A 20353-nucleotide genomic window follows, 5' to 3' on the forward strand; every position below is an offset into this window, starting at 1 on the left:
ATGATTATAAAAAGGAAAAAAAAGGAAATTGATCCATAGATGGCAACTGATATCTTAGACAGTTTGGTCTATCTATTCTTGTCATTTAGATATTTCAACTGAATTATCTATTTCTTTGGTTTGTTTTAATAGATCATTATGTCAATGAATTGTAAGTGTACAACATTCTGTTGTGAAAGTTAAGAAAGAGTACAATCAGAGATATTGTGGTTATTGACAATATGTAACAAAAAGGATGTACAGTATTTAAATATCGATTGACTGGACTACTAAATTATAACTGACAAACAGTCAATAATCATCGTCAGGATCAATCAAGAAGGAAGAAATGGAAACTTGTTGAAATACTTTGTACTACTGAGTATCCTATTATTGTACCAACGAATCATTATTGAATGAATAGAGATTTTGAATCATAACGATAAAGAAACTTCAATATTAATTGGATTTGTTTTAACTTAACAGAAGTTGAAGAAAGCAACGAATTGTGTCACAAGGCAAACCTTCACTTGGAATTCTCAAAGCCAACCGAGAAAAGGAAGAATAAAGAAAACATTATGTCGAGAAATGATGAGAGACATGAGAAGAATGAACAACAATTGGATAAAACTAGAAAGAAATGACGAGGACACAGTGGGTTAGAGAATGCTGGTTGGCGGTATATGCTCCACTGAGGGTAATAGGCATAAGTATGTAAGTAATATACACATATAATAGGATGAATTCATTTTGTTTCATGTGTTTCTTCATTTCTTCCAAGCGTTAATATGATTTAAATGCTTTAATTTTTTTATTGCATTATTTATGTTAAATATGACAGGAAGACCTCTATATCTGAGGGGAAGAATGGAATAAAATGGACAGGTTGGATGTAACTAGACGATTTGGACTTCGCAGATGACCTGGTCCTTCTATCCCGTACACATCAACAATGTAGGTCAAGACGAACAATGTAGCAGCAGTCTCTACATCAATAGGCCTCAACATACACAAGGGAAGAAGCAATATCCTCAAACACAATACAGAGAACACTAACCTTATCACTTGATGGAGAAACTCTGGAGGAGGTGGAAACATTCACGTGTCTGTGTAGTATCATCGATGAACGTGGAGGACCTGATACAGACGGAAATGCGACGATTAGCAAAGCAAGGATACCATTCCTACAGTTTAACAACATATGCAACCCAAAACAACTGTCGTCAAGCCAATATCAAAGTGATATTCTTCAATACGAATGTCAACACAGTTAGTTCTATAGTACGGAGCTGAAACGTGGAGAGCTACTACAACCATCATCATATAGGTACAAGTATTTCTAAACAATTGTCTACGTAAGATACTGAATATCCATTGACCGGATACCATCAGCAACAGCCTACTGTGAGATAGAACAAACGAGGTTCCATCTGAGGAGGAAATTAGGAAAACAGTTTGCAAGTGAATAGGATACAAATTGAGGAAATCATCAAACAGTATCATGAGGCAAACGCTAACTTGGAATCGTGAAGGGAAACGAAAAAGAGGAAGGCCAAAGAACATATTATGTTGGGAATTAGAAGGAGACATGAAAAGAATGAATAGCAACTGTAAAGCATTGTTCAGAACAGAATTGGATGAAGAATGATAATGAGCGGCCTATGCTCGTCCATGAAGGGTTAACAGACGTAAGTAAGTAATGCTAAATCTAAAACTAGAGTTAATTATGGTAATTAGTTTTGGAATTTGTATTCATTGTTCAATTTTGTTAAGAAAAGATTATTATTATTATTAATGGCTTTATTCGATAGTATATAGAATACTCAGTACAAAGTATTTCAACAAGTTTCCATTTCTTTCTTCTTGATTGATCCTGACGGCAAATATTGAATGATCTTCAATCAGAAGTTAACAGTTCAGGAATCGATATCTGGATCATGTATATTCTTTTCAATATATATTGCCAGCAACCATGATATCTCTAATTAAACTCTTTTATAGCTTGTACAGTCAAAAAGCGTGAACTTTTCACAAATGCACCTAAATAGGTTATGTGACTAATAACCATAATGATCAGTTGAAACAAACAAACGAAACAGATAATTAGTTGAAATATCTTTTAGTGGCCCATGGATCTGACTGCAATTAGATCGTATGAATGTTTGTTATCGCCTATCCTCGTATATAATTATCGACTTAAATTGTGTTAGTCAATGACGGAATTTAATAATTCAAATAAAGAGAATGGACTTTTGCGTATATATACTGTGTATATAGAGCGAATGGAATAGAACAAAGCAAAACGACGCGCTGTGGAGATGGCGGGTAAGCCAACTCCCATTTAATCAAGCGTTAATCAATAGTTATAGTTACACAAAAGTAAGTTACAGACATGTGATGAATAATGGGATAAGAAATGTACGCACACATACGCGCTCATATAAAAACAGTCAAGATTGATAAGCTGATAAATAACAAGGTCAGAATGTGACTCAAGTAGAATGAATGAAATGATCTGTCCGAAACCTAGAATAAGATATATGAGCTTAATATAATAACCGACACTACAATCTAAATGACAAGAATAGGTAATCCAGATATTCAATCAGGTCACATTTTATGTAAATGTTAGCTATGGAGTTGAAATAATACAGTTACATTAGTATTGTTTTTTCTTCTTCTTGAAGTTAGATCACCATGGAAAACCTTGTGGAAGCACTAGAGAGCCGTTGGATGCCGGCTCAGTGATCTACAGGTTGATCGTCACTAGTAAGTATATTATTATTATTATTATTATTATTATTATTATTATCAGAAAGGGGATTTTGTGGAGGTTTTAATAGTGCTCACTAGTGAATGGTTTCAAGAGGTATTTCCTGGAGTTCTAATAATATGCCATGACCAATGCAATTTAACTGTATCTATTGTGAGATAGAAACTCTTTGAAGACAATGATAGATAGTAGCTCAATTTTTTGAATTGTTTGAAATCAAACTGTTATAACTTGTAACCGACGATTAATGTGCAGTGAATTATCGATCGGACCAATGACGTGTAAAACACGTGCGAGCAGCCTAGAGTCCTGGTTGGTCCTGCTTTCCGCCTAGCCCAGTCAGTTAAGTCCAGAACGCCAATCAGCTTCTGCAATATGAATCATATTTCGAACATACTGAGTTTATATACCAATCAAACAGATCACAACGTACCAGTAAAATATGAAACAACATTTGTACAAGAATTAGCCAGATGTAGCTGTGAATGTGGGAGGTAGTAATTAATATACTGGGTATAACTCAAGAATGGTAAAACGTATAATAATAGTTCATAGGTTAAAATAAAGCTTATAATAAGAGGAATATGGATATGCATAGTTTAGTTATTTAATAATTATACAATGGAAATATACGTTTAGTATTGGTCCATCAATAGATCCCAAAAGTTACCATTCATTATTCTTGTAGGGACATAACATAAACATTAACACAGTTGAATGCTAACTCAATCATTTAAACGTTTATTGTTCATGTGTGAGATTAAAATTTATTGATTTTAAAGCATGGATATGCACTGCTGAAGAGTCTTATACGAAGACGAAACAATCATCTCTACAATACTTCCCATTCTGATAATGATTTTCTTTTTGTTCAATTAATCCATTATTGTTATCGTAACTTAGTCTGAACTTTCAGACAGGCGTTTTTTGTTTGTTTGTTTGTTGTTGTTGTTTATGACTCATAGTTTTAAAGGAAACAATGATTGTCCTGAAATTTTATTGAATCAACAAACAAATTTTTTTATAAGGGAAAATGATAAAATACGCCCAAGTTTTCCAGGTTTCCCGTCGGGTTTCTTTTTTTTTTAAATTTTTTTACTTCTTACCTAGAAACATAAACATTGACTAAAGATGGATAATGGCTAGCAGTGTAATCTAGTTTGATCCACGTTTCGTCCTGTTTGGGACTCGTCAGCTGGATGTACCTGCATCTCAGAGTTGGTGTTCACTCTTGGACTCGAACTCAGTACCATTCGCTTCAAACGCCATCGCATTATCCACTTAGCTACTAAGTCCTGATAGCCACTTGCTTGTGCAATGGGGTGAAGTTTAATTCACTTGGTATTGTTTTACCTGTAAATTAAGGCAATATCGATGCAATACGCACAGTATGCACATATGCCAATAAGAGACTGATCAATTTCAGTCCTAAAACATCAATGAGAAGATTCAAGTAAAACAATACCAAGTGAAATAAACATTAACTGTATGTACTCCATTATACATAGGGTCAATAGGCGAGACTATTATTTATGGATGAACCAATCAGGTATAAGAGGTTTCGGATTTTGGCGCGAAATTCACTCATCCATTTGGCTAAATAGAGTTGTGACATTATAACTGAAGTCAGTTCGTGATGAAAAAACCCCCCTTAAATCTAATTCCTAACACTAACCATCAACTGTAAATCATAATTGTAATTCCTCAGTTAGTCGGTCAGTCAGTCAGCTACAGTCAGCTAACACGAAAATTACCCATAAAAAAGATCGTATGTGACCGACCTCAAGCAGTATTTTTAAAGAAAAAACAAAAATGAATTTTGATCGAGTTTTGTTCTCTCAGCTGGATAGTTTGATCGTGTTCATGGAGAAAATATAGTTGTTCTCGAGTAAAAGCTTGTCCTTTGGAGAAATTCTGCCATTTTCGAACAACGAAAAGCGTATTGCGCTTATATGATTTTAACATGGTGGAGAAGATTTGTAGCTTACGATCAAACCATCCAGCTCAGAGAACAAAACTCCATCAAAATCATCCATCTGAGTTATAAATCTTCTCTACCACAAAAATGAATTCTCTACTGACAGTGTTTAAAATAGTAATAAGTCAATTTATGACCAGACTATAATTCATGAAGTAAACAATTAGATATAAGATAACTCAACTTGGATTTTGGCGCGAAATTCACTTATCCATTTGGTTAGATACAGTTTTGATATCATAACTGATGTCAGTTCGTGGTGAAAATCATAAACATCACATGTAAATAATCATTCTTATTACTCTCACACTGGTTTATAACCTTCATTCGATCTAAGTTATTAAGTGGAAATTCTTAAGGTTAGTCTTAACGTGACTCAAAGGATGTCCGTAACTAAGAGTATTATTGGGTCGACATTTTAGTTCTTATACTACTACTACTACTACTACTACTACTACTACTACTACTACTACTACTACTACTACTACTACTACTACTACTACTACTACTACTACTACTACTACTACTACTACTACTACTACTACTACTACTGCTGCTCTACTACTACTACTCTGCTGCTGCTGCTGCTGCTGCTGCTGCTGCTGCTGCTGCTGCTGCTGCTGCTGCTGCTGCTGCTGCTGCTGCTGCTGCTGCTGCTGCTGCTGCTGCTGCTGCTGCTGCTGCTGCTGCTGCTGCTGCTGCTGCTGCTGCTGCTGCTGCTGCTGCTGCTGCTGCTGCTGCTGCTGCTGCTGCTGCTGCTGCTGCTGCTGCTGCTGCTGCTGCTGCTGCTGCTGCTGCTGCTGCTGCTGCTGCTGCTGCTGCTGCTGCTGCTGCTGCTGCTGCTGCTGCTGCTGCTGCTGCTGCTGCTGCTGCTGCTGCTGCTGCTGCTGCTGCTGCTGCTGCTGCTGCTGCTGCTGCTGCTGCTGCTGCTGCTGCTGCTGCTGCTGCTGCTGCTGCTGCTGCTGCTGCTGCTGCTGCTGCTGCTGCTGCTGCTGCTGCTGCTGCTGCTGCTGCTGCTGCTGCTGCTGCTGCTGCTGCTGCTGCTGCTGCTGCTGCTGCTGCTGCTGCTGCTGCTGCTGCTGCTGCTGCTGCTGCTGCTGCTGCTGCTGCTGCTGCTGCTGCTGCTGCTGCTGCTGCTGCTGCTGCTGCTGCTGCTGCTGCTGCTGCTGCTGCTGCTGCTGCTGCTGCTGCTGCTGCTGCTGCTGCTGCTGCTGCTGCTGCTGCTGCTGCTGCTGCTGCTGCTGCTGCTGCTGCTGCTGCTGCTGCTGCTGCTGCTGCTGCTGCTGCTGCTGCTGCTGCTGCTGCTGCTGCTGCTGCTGCTGCTGCTGCTGCTGCTGCTGCTGCTGCTGCTGCTGCTGCTGCTGCTGCTGCTGCTGCTGCTGCTGCTGCTGCTGCTGCTGCTGCTGCTGCTGCTGCTGCTGCTGCTGCTGCTGCTGCTGCTGCTGCTGCTGCTGCTGCTGCTGCTGCTGCTGCTGCTGCTGCTGCTGCTGCTGCTGCTGCTGCTGCTGCTGCTGCTGCTGCTGCTGCTGCTGCTGCTGCTGCTGCTGCTGCTGCTGCTGCTGCTGCTGCTGCTGCTGCTGCTGCTGCTGCTGCTGCTGCTGCTGCTGCTGCTGCTGCTGCTGCTGCTGCTGCTGCTGCTGCTGCTGCTGCTGCTGCTGCTGCTGCTGCTGCTGCTGCTGCTGCTGCTGCTGCTGCTGCTGCTGCTGCTGCTGCTGCTGCTGCTGCTGCTGCTGCTGCTGCTGCTGCTGCTGCTGCTGCTGCTGCTGCTGCTGCTGCTGCTGCTGCTGCTGCTGCTGCTGCTGCTGCTGCTGCTGCTGCTGCTGCTGCTGCTGCTGCTGCTGCTGCTGCTGCTGCTGCTGCTGCTGCTGCTGCTGCTGCTGCTGCTGCTGCTGCTGCTGCTGCTGCTGCTGCTGCTGCTGCTGCTGCTGCTGCTGCTGCTGCTGCTGCTGCTGCTGCTGCTGCTGCTGCTGCTGCTGCTGCTGCTGCTGCTGCTGCTGCTGCTGCTGCTGCTGCTGCTGCTGCTGCTGCTGCTGCTGCTGCTGCTGCTGCTGCTGCTGCTGCTGCTGCTGCTGCTGCTGCTGCTGCTGCTGCTGCTGCTGCTGCTGCTGCTGCTGCTGCTGCTGCTGCTGCTGCTGCTGCTGCTGCTGCTGCTGCTGCTGCTGCTGCTGCTGCTGCTGCTGCTGCTGCTGCTGCTGCTGCTGCTGCTGCTGCTGCTGCTGCTGCTGCTGCTGCTGCTGCTGCTGCTGCTGCTGCTGCTGCTGCTGCTGCTGCTGCTGCTGCTGCTGCTGCTGCTGCTGCTGCTGCTGCTGCTGCTGCTGCTGCTGCTGCTGCTGCTGCTGCTGCTGCTGCTGCTGCTGCTGCTGCTGCTGCTGCTGCTACTCTCTACTACTACTGCTACTACTACTACTACTACTACTACTACTACTACTACTACTACTACTACTACTACTACTACTACTACTACTACTACTACTACTACTACTACTACTACTATTATCAATAATAGTAATAATAATATTAATAACAATAATATTTACTAATAAAGAATAATCTCATTGGTTAATGTACACTCTGATTCAGGCCAATAAATATTCAACTAATTATCCATTGGATTTCAAATATTGAATCATTTTGTAAAAAAAATTTAATTTTCAAAAAAAATCAATAAATCATTTTTTTATCAACCAATCAATGAGGAGATCATGTGCGAACATTCGACCTTGAGAGAATTTAATCCCATACAAGAGAGTATATCAATTTAATGTTTCATATTGAATATCGACATTTTTTCTTTTTTTTAAAAAAAATTTAAATGATTCTAGAAACATGCGGATATTTAAAATTTAAATAAAACACCCAAAAAAACAAACAAAATAAAATACACCTTGTTTCTTGTTGTCAAGAGAATATACATTACATATCCATATCTATTTAATCATTATTATGTCACAAGAAGTTTGGCGTAATAAAACTGAAAGTATTAGTTCATTAGATCGTTTAGCTAGAAATACATTAACAATGGATTTACCCGAAGCAAGAAGTTGTCGTGAAGCACGTGAACAAAGTCGTAAAGAAATGCATGTATTAAATGAAAAATTAGCTTCACAACTTGAAAAGGTATCTTTTTTAAAAATTATATAATTGTTGTTTTATTACTATAAACTAGATCTTAGAGTCTTTTAATTGTATATTTTGAGTCAATTGAAGCTAGAACATCATGGAAAACCTAGAAGCACTGGATGACCATTGCTTATCCACGATCTCGCCTCGAGAAATTTGAACTCAGGACCTATCGGTCTCATGCACGAACATTAAACCACCAGACCATTAAGTTGGTCGGTATTCAACGGTGTTAATATCTGACTTCAACTAATCCATGAAATTGCGCAGCCATCTATCTGACAACAGACTCGGTTGAACTCTACTGGTTACTGCTTCGCACTAGAACTCCGGGAAATAATTTCATACACATAGTTCCCTTTATCATTTTGAAAAGAGCAAGAACAAAGATTTTAGCAGAATAGCATGAATTCATTTTATTTCGTAGGTCCTCGTCAGCTGCTTACAACCTGTGATATTTAAAATTCATAATTACATAATGGGTTTAAATTGCTAACTGAGTATTGTAAATATATACCTAATGTGAGAGAATATTCTACAATATTAATTATGACAACAGTTCAAAAGTGGATTAGAAACAATCGATTACATAATGAATAACATTGAAGGAATGTAGTGAGTAGAGTTCAGTTGAAAGATAACTCTTGGAGAAAGTCACTAGTGAGCATATGATGATTATAGTGAGAGAGGGGTTTTGTGGAGATTGTAGTGATTTCAATTGTTGAGATCATTAATCAATTGAAGCTAGACCACCATAGAAAACCTGTAAGCATTGGACGACCGTTTCGTCCTATTGTGGGAATGTTGAGCAGTGCGCATCCACGATCCCACCTCGCGAGATTCGGACCCAGGACCTTTCAGTCTCACAGGCGAACGCTTAACCATTAGACCACTGAGCCTATCGGCATCCAATGATGTTAATATCTAACTTCAACTAATCCATGAAATTGAGCGACACATCCATCATTGTTTTCAGTGTTTTACTATCTCACAAACGGGTCAGCAAAATTCTCACAGTAGGACGAAATGGCCATCCAGTGTTTCCAGGTTTTCCATGGTGGTTTAGCTTCAATTGACCCATGATTTCAACTAATAAAATTACTATAATATCCACAAAACTCCTTCTGAATTTAGATAAAGCGTCTTTGTGAGTTTCACATCAATATGTGATTCGTTTCTACTATGAGAACTTGGATGACAGTTTATTTCAGTTCCAAGTTAATAAACCTATTCTATGAAATTAAATATTTGTTTTAATACTCGATTCAATCATGATACAATATAGATCCATCAATTCTATTCTGTTCAATACAGTCTGATCTTAGTTGTTTATCTAAACTCAACTAAGTACTAAAGTCATAATTTGAGGAAGGCGATTCATCTAAACAAAAAAAAAACAGTCTCTTAGTATCTTAGAAGCATAAATATGTCCGTAAGTGAACTTGATCCTAATAATCAAAGAGTGTCTAAGCTATTACTTAAGTTCTTTAATTTTACAATATTGATTCATATGAGCCTGTGTATCAAAGTTGTGATCTCATGAAATAAAAAGAGACTGAATAATAAGTTTCAAGCTGTTTACCTGGAATGTTTCTGAGAGAGATAATCTCTTAGTTGATTCATTCAAAATAAGCAAACCTTTCACTTTGTTCTCGGCATTTGTGATTTATTTTTTTGATTGAGATCATGAATCGATTGATGTTAGAGCGCCATTAAAAACGTCAATCAATTCATGATCTCAATTAAAAACTTAATAATCTCCACAACCCTATACTGATAATTACCATGTGCTCACTAGTGACTAGCTTCATGAGGGAATTCTCAGAATTCTAGTGAGAAGCCGTGAACAGTGGAGCTAATTCATATCGGGTAGAGACAGGTATTTTCCTCAGTACAACGGAGGATGGTTGCGCAATTTCGTGAATTGTGTGAGGTTAGACATTAACATCGTTGGATACCGGCTATCTCAGTGGTCTAGAGGTTAAGCGTTCACGCACGAGACTGAAGGCCCTGGGTTCGAATCTCACGGGCGGGATCGTGGATGTGCACTGCTGAGTAGTCACACAATAGGACGTAACGGCCGTTCAGTGCTTCCAGGTTTTCAATGGCGGTTTAACATCAATCGATTCACGATCTTAATTAAAAACTATACTGATAATTTGTGATTTAATTTGAAGTGGTTAAATGTTTAGTTAGAGGTGATTTGAACAAATATTAGTGATGCGATTGCATTCAGAATTTAAACTGATTCTAACTAGTCTTAAACTCTTTACTTTCTTGTGGATCTATCCTGATAAGAAATTTTATCATGTAAAAAAGGAGCGTTTACCTGGTGATTCTCTCAGACAATACATTTGATAAGTTGTGAGTTATATGATTTATGAATGCTACTTGTCTATGTTTACGAAATGAGTTATTTATGGGTTGTGTTCGTTATATACCAATCTCAATTGGGTACCTTTGAGAACCAGTTAACACGGGACAGCTTTTGCGCCCTAGTATAAAACTCTTCCGTATTACATACCATTAATCTCACCATAGATCAAACCCAGCATATGCCGTAAGATCTAGTAGTCCTGGATGAATGGGGTTTATAGGGAAATGAAAGCCAGTAGTTGGTTAGGTAGTTCAAGTGATGCGACTCAAGATCCATCGCAGTGTCGACTAAAACTTTGGCGTTTTTTATTAATCTATCCGCTTTTGTATATCTGGTCTCCTATGATACTTTATCATGTGAAACGAATAACTTTTATGCAAAATTTTATATATTTGTTAGTTTTTATGTCTGTTGAGATGTACGCGCTTTTGTACTTAACTTCTAGTCACATCTGTGGTTTTGCGTTCGAAAACAAATAAACCATTTAGGTGGAGTGGTTCAAAATTCAATCAGATGGCTTTCATTTGAGTCCTTTAAATCTCTATGCTAATATATGATAATGTTTAATTGTGATGAGTTTTAAAGATCTGAGCTTGACGTCGTATGAAAAATGTAAGATTATTGATTATTTTTAGTAATGGAAAATTTCTAAGGGCATCCAGTATAACTTAATACACCCCTAAAATTATAAGCATTCATTGTGTCATTAGAAATGAACTACCTTGCAGAAAATCTCCCCAAGTGCTCTAGTATGACCGGAGGTGGTGAGAGTCAGCTCTCCCTCTCCAAATGCTCTCACGTGACCACGCGTATACAGCCACTACAACACAAGTTCTACTCACTCCATTCTTGCAGCAGTACTATTGTCTACGAAACTGAAAAGACAAAAAGAGAATGTCCGATGCTTTAACTGGCTTGGTGGATATGGAAGATCCACATAAGGGAGATGGAAAATCCTCATTCCAAACAAGTAGTGTAAATGGACTTTAGTATCCTGAAGGAACAAATGGCGTATGAATCAATCGTCTGTCATCGGTTACTATGGGACTGCATCTTCTGACGTTGTTCCACTGCCTTGTGTATCACACCTTTATATTGAAGGCTGTGGGTGTGGCCCCTTATGAAAACCACCTGTTTCTGTCTGGGCACCTGGGCAGTATCACAGCCCATACACAAATCAAGTGACTTGTGTGGCGCATATATATTTGGTTCCTATTTGTACATATATTTATATGTTCAAATAAATAAATAAAGTAAATACTCTTATTATTTGTTTAAGCTATGAGAACATGATAAACATAACTGTACCATTATTTCTTCTATTGGGCATATTAGTGAAATTTCATTAATATTCACTGTTTGCATTAAAAATTCTCACGGTTTGTTTCAGCTATCCATATTGGGATAACAATAGGATTCTTGTTATAAACTATTGAGTGTAAAGATCTCAATATCTTATTTCTAAATGAAAAGTGTCATAATTTAATGAAGTATGTTAATAAAGTATATCTGTAGTGTCATTTGATATGTTAAGCACATATATCTAATTCTAGCTTCTGGACAGGCAAACTTATCCATTCTTCTTGAGTCACGTTTTGACCTTGTTAATTACTCACTTATCAACCATGTGTTGGGGACGTTAGATCCCCAGAACTCACTTGAAAAACGTCCTAATTTTGTCATTTTAATTTGAAAATTTGAATTTCTTTGTTTTCGCGCCAAAAGCGCTCTTTTCACCTTCATGTCGTATTTCCCACTCGTAAGAATCTTAAACGCTATTGGTCCGTCATGTCTTTAAGTATGCTATTTTGTAACCCTTCCCAAAGACGATTTTGTGTTGTATATATATGTTTTGATTTGTGTCTGCTGTTATGGCTCGCTCATGATTCTGGCTTTCTGCGGAATATATTTCCCAGTTCGGACTTCGACTTTTCTCTCTCTAATTAGCGGGTTCGGGACGCAACAGAATAGCTAGTTTATTGGTTTTTTGTTCACAAGTCTTTGTTCCGTTCGTAGACTAAGTGAACTCGTAACCGCTTTAAACCTAGTACCCTGACTTTTTATATGAGCGTATATGTGTGTACACTTCTTATCCCATTCATCAAATGTCTCTAACTTATTATTGTGTGACTATAAATATTGATTAACGCTTGATTAAATCGAGTAGACTCATTTGCCTTCTCCAATGCGCGTCATTTCTTTTTGCTTTGTCTCTCTGATCGTCTGTTCATATATTAATGTATACAAAATATATGTATTCAAAAATCCATTTTCCTATTCGACTTATTTAATTCCATTATTTACGAACTCGATTTAAGTCGATGAAATAAACGAGGATAGCCGAAATGTGTATATCAATGACAATCAGCATAAAATCCAATTACAGTCAGATATAAGACCACTAAATATCATTTCTACAGATTTAATGATTTTAATTGGTTATATGATAGTGGTCTAGCTTTACGATAACTGTTTCACTCATCCTAACGTTAATGTCAGATAAGTGACCAAGACAATTCAAACCAGAAAGTTTAATTGTTCGAATTATCTAGACACACTTAATTAATTGAAACAATAAATTTATTAAAAACGACATGAATCTTTATATTCACTTAGAATTGTTTACTTGTATCTTCCTATTGATGTTTAGGGCTGAAATCGACCAGTCTTTTATTGGCATATGTGCATACTGTGCGTATTGCCTTGATATTGCATTAATTCACAAGTATTATAAGCAAAGATGGATAGTGGCTAGCAGTGGAATTCGGTTTGACGCGCGTTTCGTCCTATTTTTGACTCGTCAGCTGGATGTGCCTACATCTTAGGATTGATGTACACTCTGGGACTCGAGCTCAGTACCATTTTCTTCAAACGCCATCACGTTATTCACTTAGATAATGAGTCCTAATAGCCACTTGTTTGTGCAATGGGGTGAAGTTTAATTCACTTGATATTGTTTTACATGTATCTTCTCATTGATGTATAAGTCTGCAATTGATCAGTCTCTTATTGACATATATGCATACTGTGCGTATTACTTCGATATTGCTTTAATTCACAAGTATTATAAGAAAAGATGGATAGTAGCTAACAGTGGAATCCAGTTTGACGTGCGTTTCGTCCTATTTGAAACTCGTCATCTGGATGTACCTATATCTCAGTCTTTTTAGTAAAGTCATTTAAAGTGTTACTAGTTTACATTTGAAATTTTTATTATAACGTATTTTTTTAATACTAAATGATGGTTATTTTAAAACTGTTCAATTAAATGATCTTACAATGTTGTATAACACATAGTGTTTAAATCATTTGCATTTGTATAGTACACTTTAGATGAAAGGCCCTTATAAATACATATATAACACTTTAAACAATAACGAATGATTAATTAAACTTTATCACTATTGATTATTTAGGTAAATAAAACCTTTTTTTCTTTTATTAATTTTTCCACAAATAAAACGTTCAAATATTGATTATCGGCTGTAACCGATTAAGACAAACAACCAACCAACCAATCAAATAAACAAGCATATTTTTATGGGGAAATGATAAAGATTTTACGACGTTAATCCATTAATAATTCAGTTAAGGGTAAACAACATATACTGATCATATGTACATTGTATAAGAAATACTATTGATGTTCCTTAAGTACACTGAGCAAAAGAGAGAGGGAGAGAGAGGGACGGGGAATTCAACCATTGAGGGGAATTCTTTCAAAGAAACTTCTAACTCAACTACTATCTATTATTAGTTACAATAAATCAATAAATATGTATTTCAATCAACATTTTCTACTATAAACAGTGATTATATAATCCAATAGAAGTTAAGTAACTAGTGTTATTATTTGACAGATTGATAAGAGAAATACATTTTATATTTAAATACTATGATAATGATAAAAATTGTATTGTATTAGTGGTTAGACAACTTGAATATCAGTCTGGTTTAAGTAGTCATAATTGAAAAGTGAGGAGTTCAAAACTGATGTTATCATTGTGATAATTGAATACATAAATTCAATTTAAGTTATCTTAATTTTTACAGCTGAACTCTTTATTCATCCTATTAGTGTCGATATTCTCATCAAGTGATAAGTAAATAAGATAGTCTCTATTACTAGTCGAATTCTATTGATTTTGACCTTTAATTTAAGTGAATATCTCCTGTTGTGTACATTTCTTGATGATAGTGTTTAGAAACATGATTCCAACTATCTAAATGTTGGTGAGATTAACATCAGTCTATTCATCTAAAATGGTCAGATATAGATATTTTAGATTGTTTTTATATTCTAAGATGATAAAATTTAGGGAGATTACTGATTAACTATGCTTCGACAATGCAAAATGTGTCCACTGAGTTTAAATCCCCAATATGTTTGTTAATATGAATGTGTCTAGATAAACTCGTCATTAATCGTTAAACATCAGTAGTACTTAAAAGATCTAATCTAGGGTTGGATTATCTTTATTGGAGCTATCTTTCAATAAGTGATGATAAATGATTAATTCATTTGATGAAAATCATTAAAACAACTTTACTAGCCTAAATACTTAATTATAGAACTGACACCACTGAATCCAAATGGAATAGATATAAGAAAATAGAAATATTAGAAAACTGATTTGATACGTTTGAGAATTAAAATCTATTTATGCATACGTAATATTCACCTAAGAAAATATGACAATGAATAAGTCATGAAAAAATCAGTAGAGCTTTGCTACTGTCTAACGCCTCATTTTACTTTGTTAAGTGATTGAATTTACTATTGGTAGATGTAAAGTGGAAAGTACACTGAATAAACTATGAATACATATTCGTCACAAAAGTCACTTGATTTGTGTATGGGCTGTGATACTGCCCAGGTGCCCAGACAGAAACAGGTGGTTTTCATAAGGGGCCACACCCACAGCCTTCAATATAAAGGTGTGATACACAAGGCAGTGGAACAACGTCAGAAGATGCAGTCCCATAGTAACCGATGACAGACGATTGATTCATACGCCATTTGTTCCTTCAGGATACTAAAGTCCATTTACACTACTTGTTTGGAATGAGGATTTTCCATCTCCCTTATGTGGATCTTCCATATCCACCAAGCCAGTTAAAGCATCGGACATTCTCTTTTTGTCTTTTCAGTTTCGTAGACAATAGTACTGCTGCAAGAATGGAGTGAGTAGAACTTGTGTTGTAGTGGCTGTATACGCGTGGTCACGTGAGAGCATTTGGAGAGGGAGAGCTGACTCTCACCACCCTCGGCCATACCAGTGCATTTTGGGGCTAAATCTGTGCTCCGAAGGAGGTGCGGTGGCTATCAGGACTCAGCAGCTAAGTGGATAACGCGTTGGCGTTTATAGCTAGCGGTACTGGATTGGAGTCCCTGAGTGAGCATAAACTCTGAGGTGCAGGTACATCCAGCTGACGAGTCCCAAGTGGGACGAAACGGGCGTCAAACTGGATTCCACTGCTAGCCACCATCCATCTTTGGTTATAATGTTTGTGACTCAAGACAATATCGAGGCAGTCCGCACAGGATGCACGCGTGGCCATATGAGAGCATTTGAAGAGGGAGAGCGGACTCTTCCTTCTCTCGGCCGTAACAGGGTATTTTTATTAAGTTATTACAATAAAGTTATAATAGAATTTTTAATACAATAAATATTTAAATTTTAAAGAAATATAAACCATTTCTTTAGGGATCATCTTACAAGTTTCTATGTTTAATGTTGATTAAACACGGTGAAGAAATTTCAGAGGAAATATAGAAGCCACTACAATCACATATCATTTCAACCAGATATACTTTTTAAAGAAATGCGTAATTAAAGGTGATCCACAAACGGAACACCATATGACATTGAAATAATGATGGATAATTATCAGAGTAAGGAGAGCAAATAAAATATTCATCAAAAACAATAGGTTCTGGGTCCTAAAATAAACAAAAAATAGAACTCAGAGTTCAGGTTAAATTATCTATATTGAATTTAGGTCAGTCAGTCAGTCAGTCAACAACGTAGAATTTCGTACGTACGTACATCAGTTCGAGTTGCCATATCACATTAACACAGAGATACAATTGTCGATTCAAGTCCCATAGTGGTAGAGGTAGTAAGAGTATAAGCAGTAATCGGAAACTTTAGGGTTTGAAGATGTTATTCAAAGAGTATAATCCAGCGAAACAAAATTTGTAAAGAAAAAAAAGAAGAAACACGAAGAATCCAGATTAGAATTCGGGAGAACACAAAAAGTGGATGCACCTGCGCTATTTCAAACAATTTTGAGCCATGTCATTCAAGGTCTCTAACCATCGGTTGCTATCGTTTCTCAGATCCTAATCAGGTAGTCTACACCTATCAATATGACTCAGTCCATTTGTCAGTGACTATGGATTTGTGTGATGCTTTGGTCTGGCCACCTCTAGCTTTCTTCCAACATCGCAGATTGGGGAAATCGGTGGTTGGGCATATGTAAAACATGTCCCTAACCATTTCAACTGATGAAGTTTCACTACTTCACCAATCGTTTTGCCATCCTTACCTAGTACCCGTTTCCTAACAACTGTATTACTTACTCGGTGGTCCCAGGATATACGAGCAATGCTTCGAAGACTTATGAGTTTTGCTGAATAATTTGCTCATGATTTATATATTATATACATACGCATACAGTTTCTGTTAAATAATAATCATCGTTGTAGTATAGTACATTTCATAATGCTAAATAGTAACATCTCTGTTTATGAAATACTGGACAATATGAGTTTAAATCTGGTATAAGTTATCCATTACTTTGAAAATGTAGATATATTTTCCCTGCATATGTCTTTGAATAGGTGTCTAGAGAGGACTTCTGCCACAAATTTTCTACACTATTTTTCATAAAGGTCTTACTTTAGATTATTAATGAATTTAAAAAGAAAATGGAGCGTTTTAATTTTACTATCACTAAATGTTTAAAAGCCGAAGTATTGTTATAATGAAGTAAAACTAACTATAATCTAATAGATCATTTTCATCACTAAATGAGATCAATACTATGTAGGAACTCTTCAAAACCGCATAGGAACAAAATATCCCATACGAAATTGAATCTATTATGTTTGATTTTCATAGTGATTATGATACATTTCATCTACTAAGTTGGAATCCTATAACCTACATTTATCGGTTTTATTCAGTTCTTGATAAAGCACAATCATCCCGTCTAACTTGACAATATTTCAAATTTATCAGACTATTGAATAATTTATTTTTATATATAACACTGATCCTACGATGATAAACACACTGAGGATGCTTATCATTTAATGATGTTGCTACTTGACTAATTTCAGATCACCCATCTCAGCAACAGTTATGGTATGGTATTGATCAATTTCTTCACCTACTTACATCGATTAGTAGTATGTTTCAAAGTGTGTTAACTCATTTACTTACTATTGACTGGTTTGGTGATTTCCATTCATTTTAATAGTGATTTCAAATGAATGATATATTAAGTCTAGTTACAAAATGTTCAGCTATTGAGTGGTTGCTGATAACAAATAACTGTCTTTACATGTGTCGAAATGTCTAATTAGTATGCATTTTGAATATTTTTCAAGATATACATAGCTTTAGCTACTCTAGTTCAATGGTTGTAACTTTGGCTATTGTACAGAGTAGTGTTGAGGTTTTCCAATGGTTATATATAATATCATGATAAGTGATATCTAGCACCAAGTATTTGCACTTGATCTTGGATATTAGAAGACTTGACTGAAAGGTTTTTTGACGATTCTATTTAGTGTAAGGAGTTTATTGAGATTACTGAGTTTTTTAGTTTTACATCAGTCGCTAACTTCAGTTAGATAATCACTGAAAACCAGGAAACATTGAACAGCCGTCTCGTCTTATTATGTGACTTTTTGATAGTGCTCATCTACGACCCGACCGAGGACTCAACTTTTTACTGGTAGGTGGTTTTCATCACGAACTGACATCGGTTTGAACGTTATTGAGAACCAGAGACTTTCTTCCTAATAATTGAAAACAAGTTATATTTCAACCGGATATTGTTGGAGAGATCCAGAAAACTCCTCGAAAAAAGCCAACAAAGGCTTTGAAAACGCTGAGAATCATCTTAACCAATCGGTTTTAAACAAAAGTTTTGCCAGAAACATTTCGAAAGTGAGAAGTCACATGTCACGTTTCTGATTAGATGATTACTTATACTGCTACTATGTTTTGTAGAGCTCCAGAATTTTTCGGAAGCCCAAGACCATCTAAAATACTGTTAAAACCCTAGATTTTCTGTACGAACTTTTGGAATAAAGCGTTTCTTCCACATTTAGCGCCTTTTCTGTCGTGTTCAAGTTGCTGTGTAGATATAGCTTAGGGGTTATTAGAAGAGCTTAGGAATCAAATCTAGCCTTCAATTACAAGATTTATTAGATATAAAGTTGCTTGTCTTAATGGCTACATTGTAAACGATGAATCTAGTTTGATTATATTTAGGTGATTGTAAATATGACATTAGTTACTATTCAATATATATTCAACAAACGCCACTTATGAATACTTCCGTTGGCTTAAAATATGGTACTATCATCATCTTTCTATAAAACATTTATGCTTCTCTAAGTCACTTTAAAACTGGAACCCCTAATAAAACTGATTTAAAAGAGTTGAATAAATAAAGATTAATTAATTGTTTCACAGTAACATCCAGTATATGATATTGATGTTTGATCAAGAGTTTAAAGTTATTCAAAAATGCAACCGGTATAAGTTATGTCATTGCTAAACTTTCTTATACTACTTACTGTCAATTATAGTGAAAATCGATAAGACGTTGTTATTATTTATTACAAAAGTACACATTGAAAATAATAACTTCAGCATAAATTAAATGAATATATAAGTAGTTTAATAGTTGAACTAATGAGTCGATTAAATCTAGACCACCATGAAAATCTTGAAACCACTGAACGGTTGTTTTGTCCTAATAATGTGACTTCTCAGCAGTGCGCATCCACGATCCCGCTCGAACAGGACCTATCAGTCTCGCACGCGAACGCTTATCCTCTAGACGACTGATCCGGTATTCAGCTGTGTTAATATCTAATTTCAATCATTTTACAATTTCATGGGCTTGAATCTCTCGGGGCGGAATCATGGATGCACATTGCTGAGGAGTCCCATTACTAGGACGAAACGACTGTTCAGTGCTTTCAGGATTTCCATGATTTTCCTGATTTAACAGACTCATGAATTCAACTATTAAACTACTAAGATCTCCATAAAGCCCCCCTTCTGTGAATACATAAGTGTTAATAAGTTTTCATTGTAAATACCGGTGTTTTTTAAAAATAACAAAAACTTCAAGAATGTGGGTCGAATTCTCTATGGTTACTGATCTAAATTGGTTCACATTGAGTTATTTACTCAATACTAATTTCTTATTACTTTGTGTTAAATGAGTGAAATATCAATTATTAGTTATAACAACTAATCATTAATTCGAAACTAACTTTAATAGTGAACTAATTGGACAGTTTTTGTTTTCATACAATATAAATCTTTACTTGAGATATCTATGTACTGTTATCGTAAGTATGGTAATGTTAATGCGGTTTTGATAAAAATTACTTGATCATAATCTGCACTTAATTCATCGAATGACTATAATCTCTGCAATAACAGAAAGATAAATTAAGATAGAATGTGTATATATTTCAATCATATCCCGATGTTTATACTACGATTCATCTAGGATTATTAGGACTATAATGTTATATTTTCATCGCCAATAATGATTGACTCGATCTTTCATATAATAGAACGTTCATTAGTTAGAATTGGTATTGAGTCGGTGAATAAAAATGTAAGAAGATAAGGAATGTTTTAACAAATTCTAATGATAGATATACATCATAATGGTTGGAAGTGTGGTTAAAAATAATAGAAGTTCTTCAAAATTTACCAGTGATATATAGTTTATACAGTCTAACCCCTAAATGCCCTGGTAAGGACAACAGTGGGGAGAGTCAACTCTCCTTCTCCAAATGCTCTCAAGTAGACACGCACATACAACCACTGTCACATAACTCCTACTCATTGCCTTCTCACGG

General features: G+C 36.6%; 1 protein-coding gene across 1 annotated transcript in view; it reads left to right on the plus strand.

Moving 5' to 3' along the window:
- Positions 1-7410: 7410 nt before the first annotated feature.
- The window catches only part of IFA-4 (Lamin A C), a 63356-nt gene continuing 50413 nt past the window's right edge, over positions 7411-20353 (plus strand). Inside the window, exon 1 of the mRNA XM_051215296.1 lies at positions 7411-7847. Coding sequence (XP_051068500.1) covers positions 7674-7847 — 174 coding nt within the window. The 5' untranslated portion in view covers positions 7411-7673. The remainder of the gene's footprint in view (positions 7848-20353) is intronic.

The sequence above is a fragment of the Schistosoma haematobium genome, chromosome 2 (assembly GCF_000699445.3).
Source record: "Schistosoma haematobium chromosome 2, whole genome shotgun sequence".
Classification (NCBI taxonomy): Eukaryota; Metazoa; Platyhelminthes; class Trematoda; order Strigeidida; family Schistosomatidae; genus Schistosoma; species Schistosoma haematobium.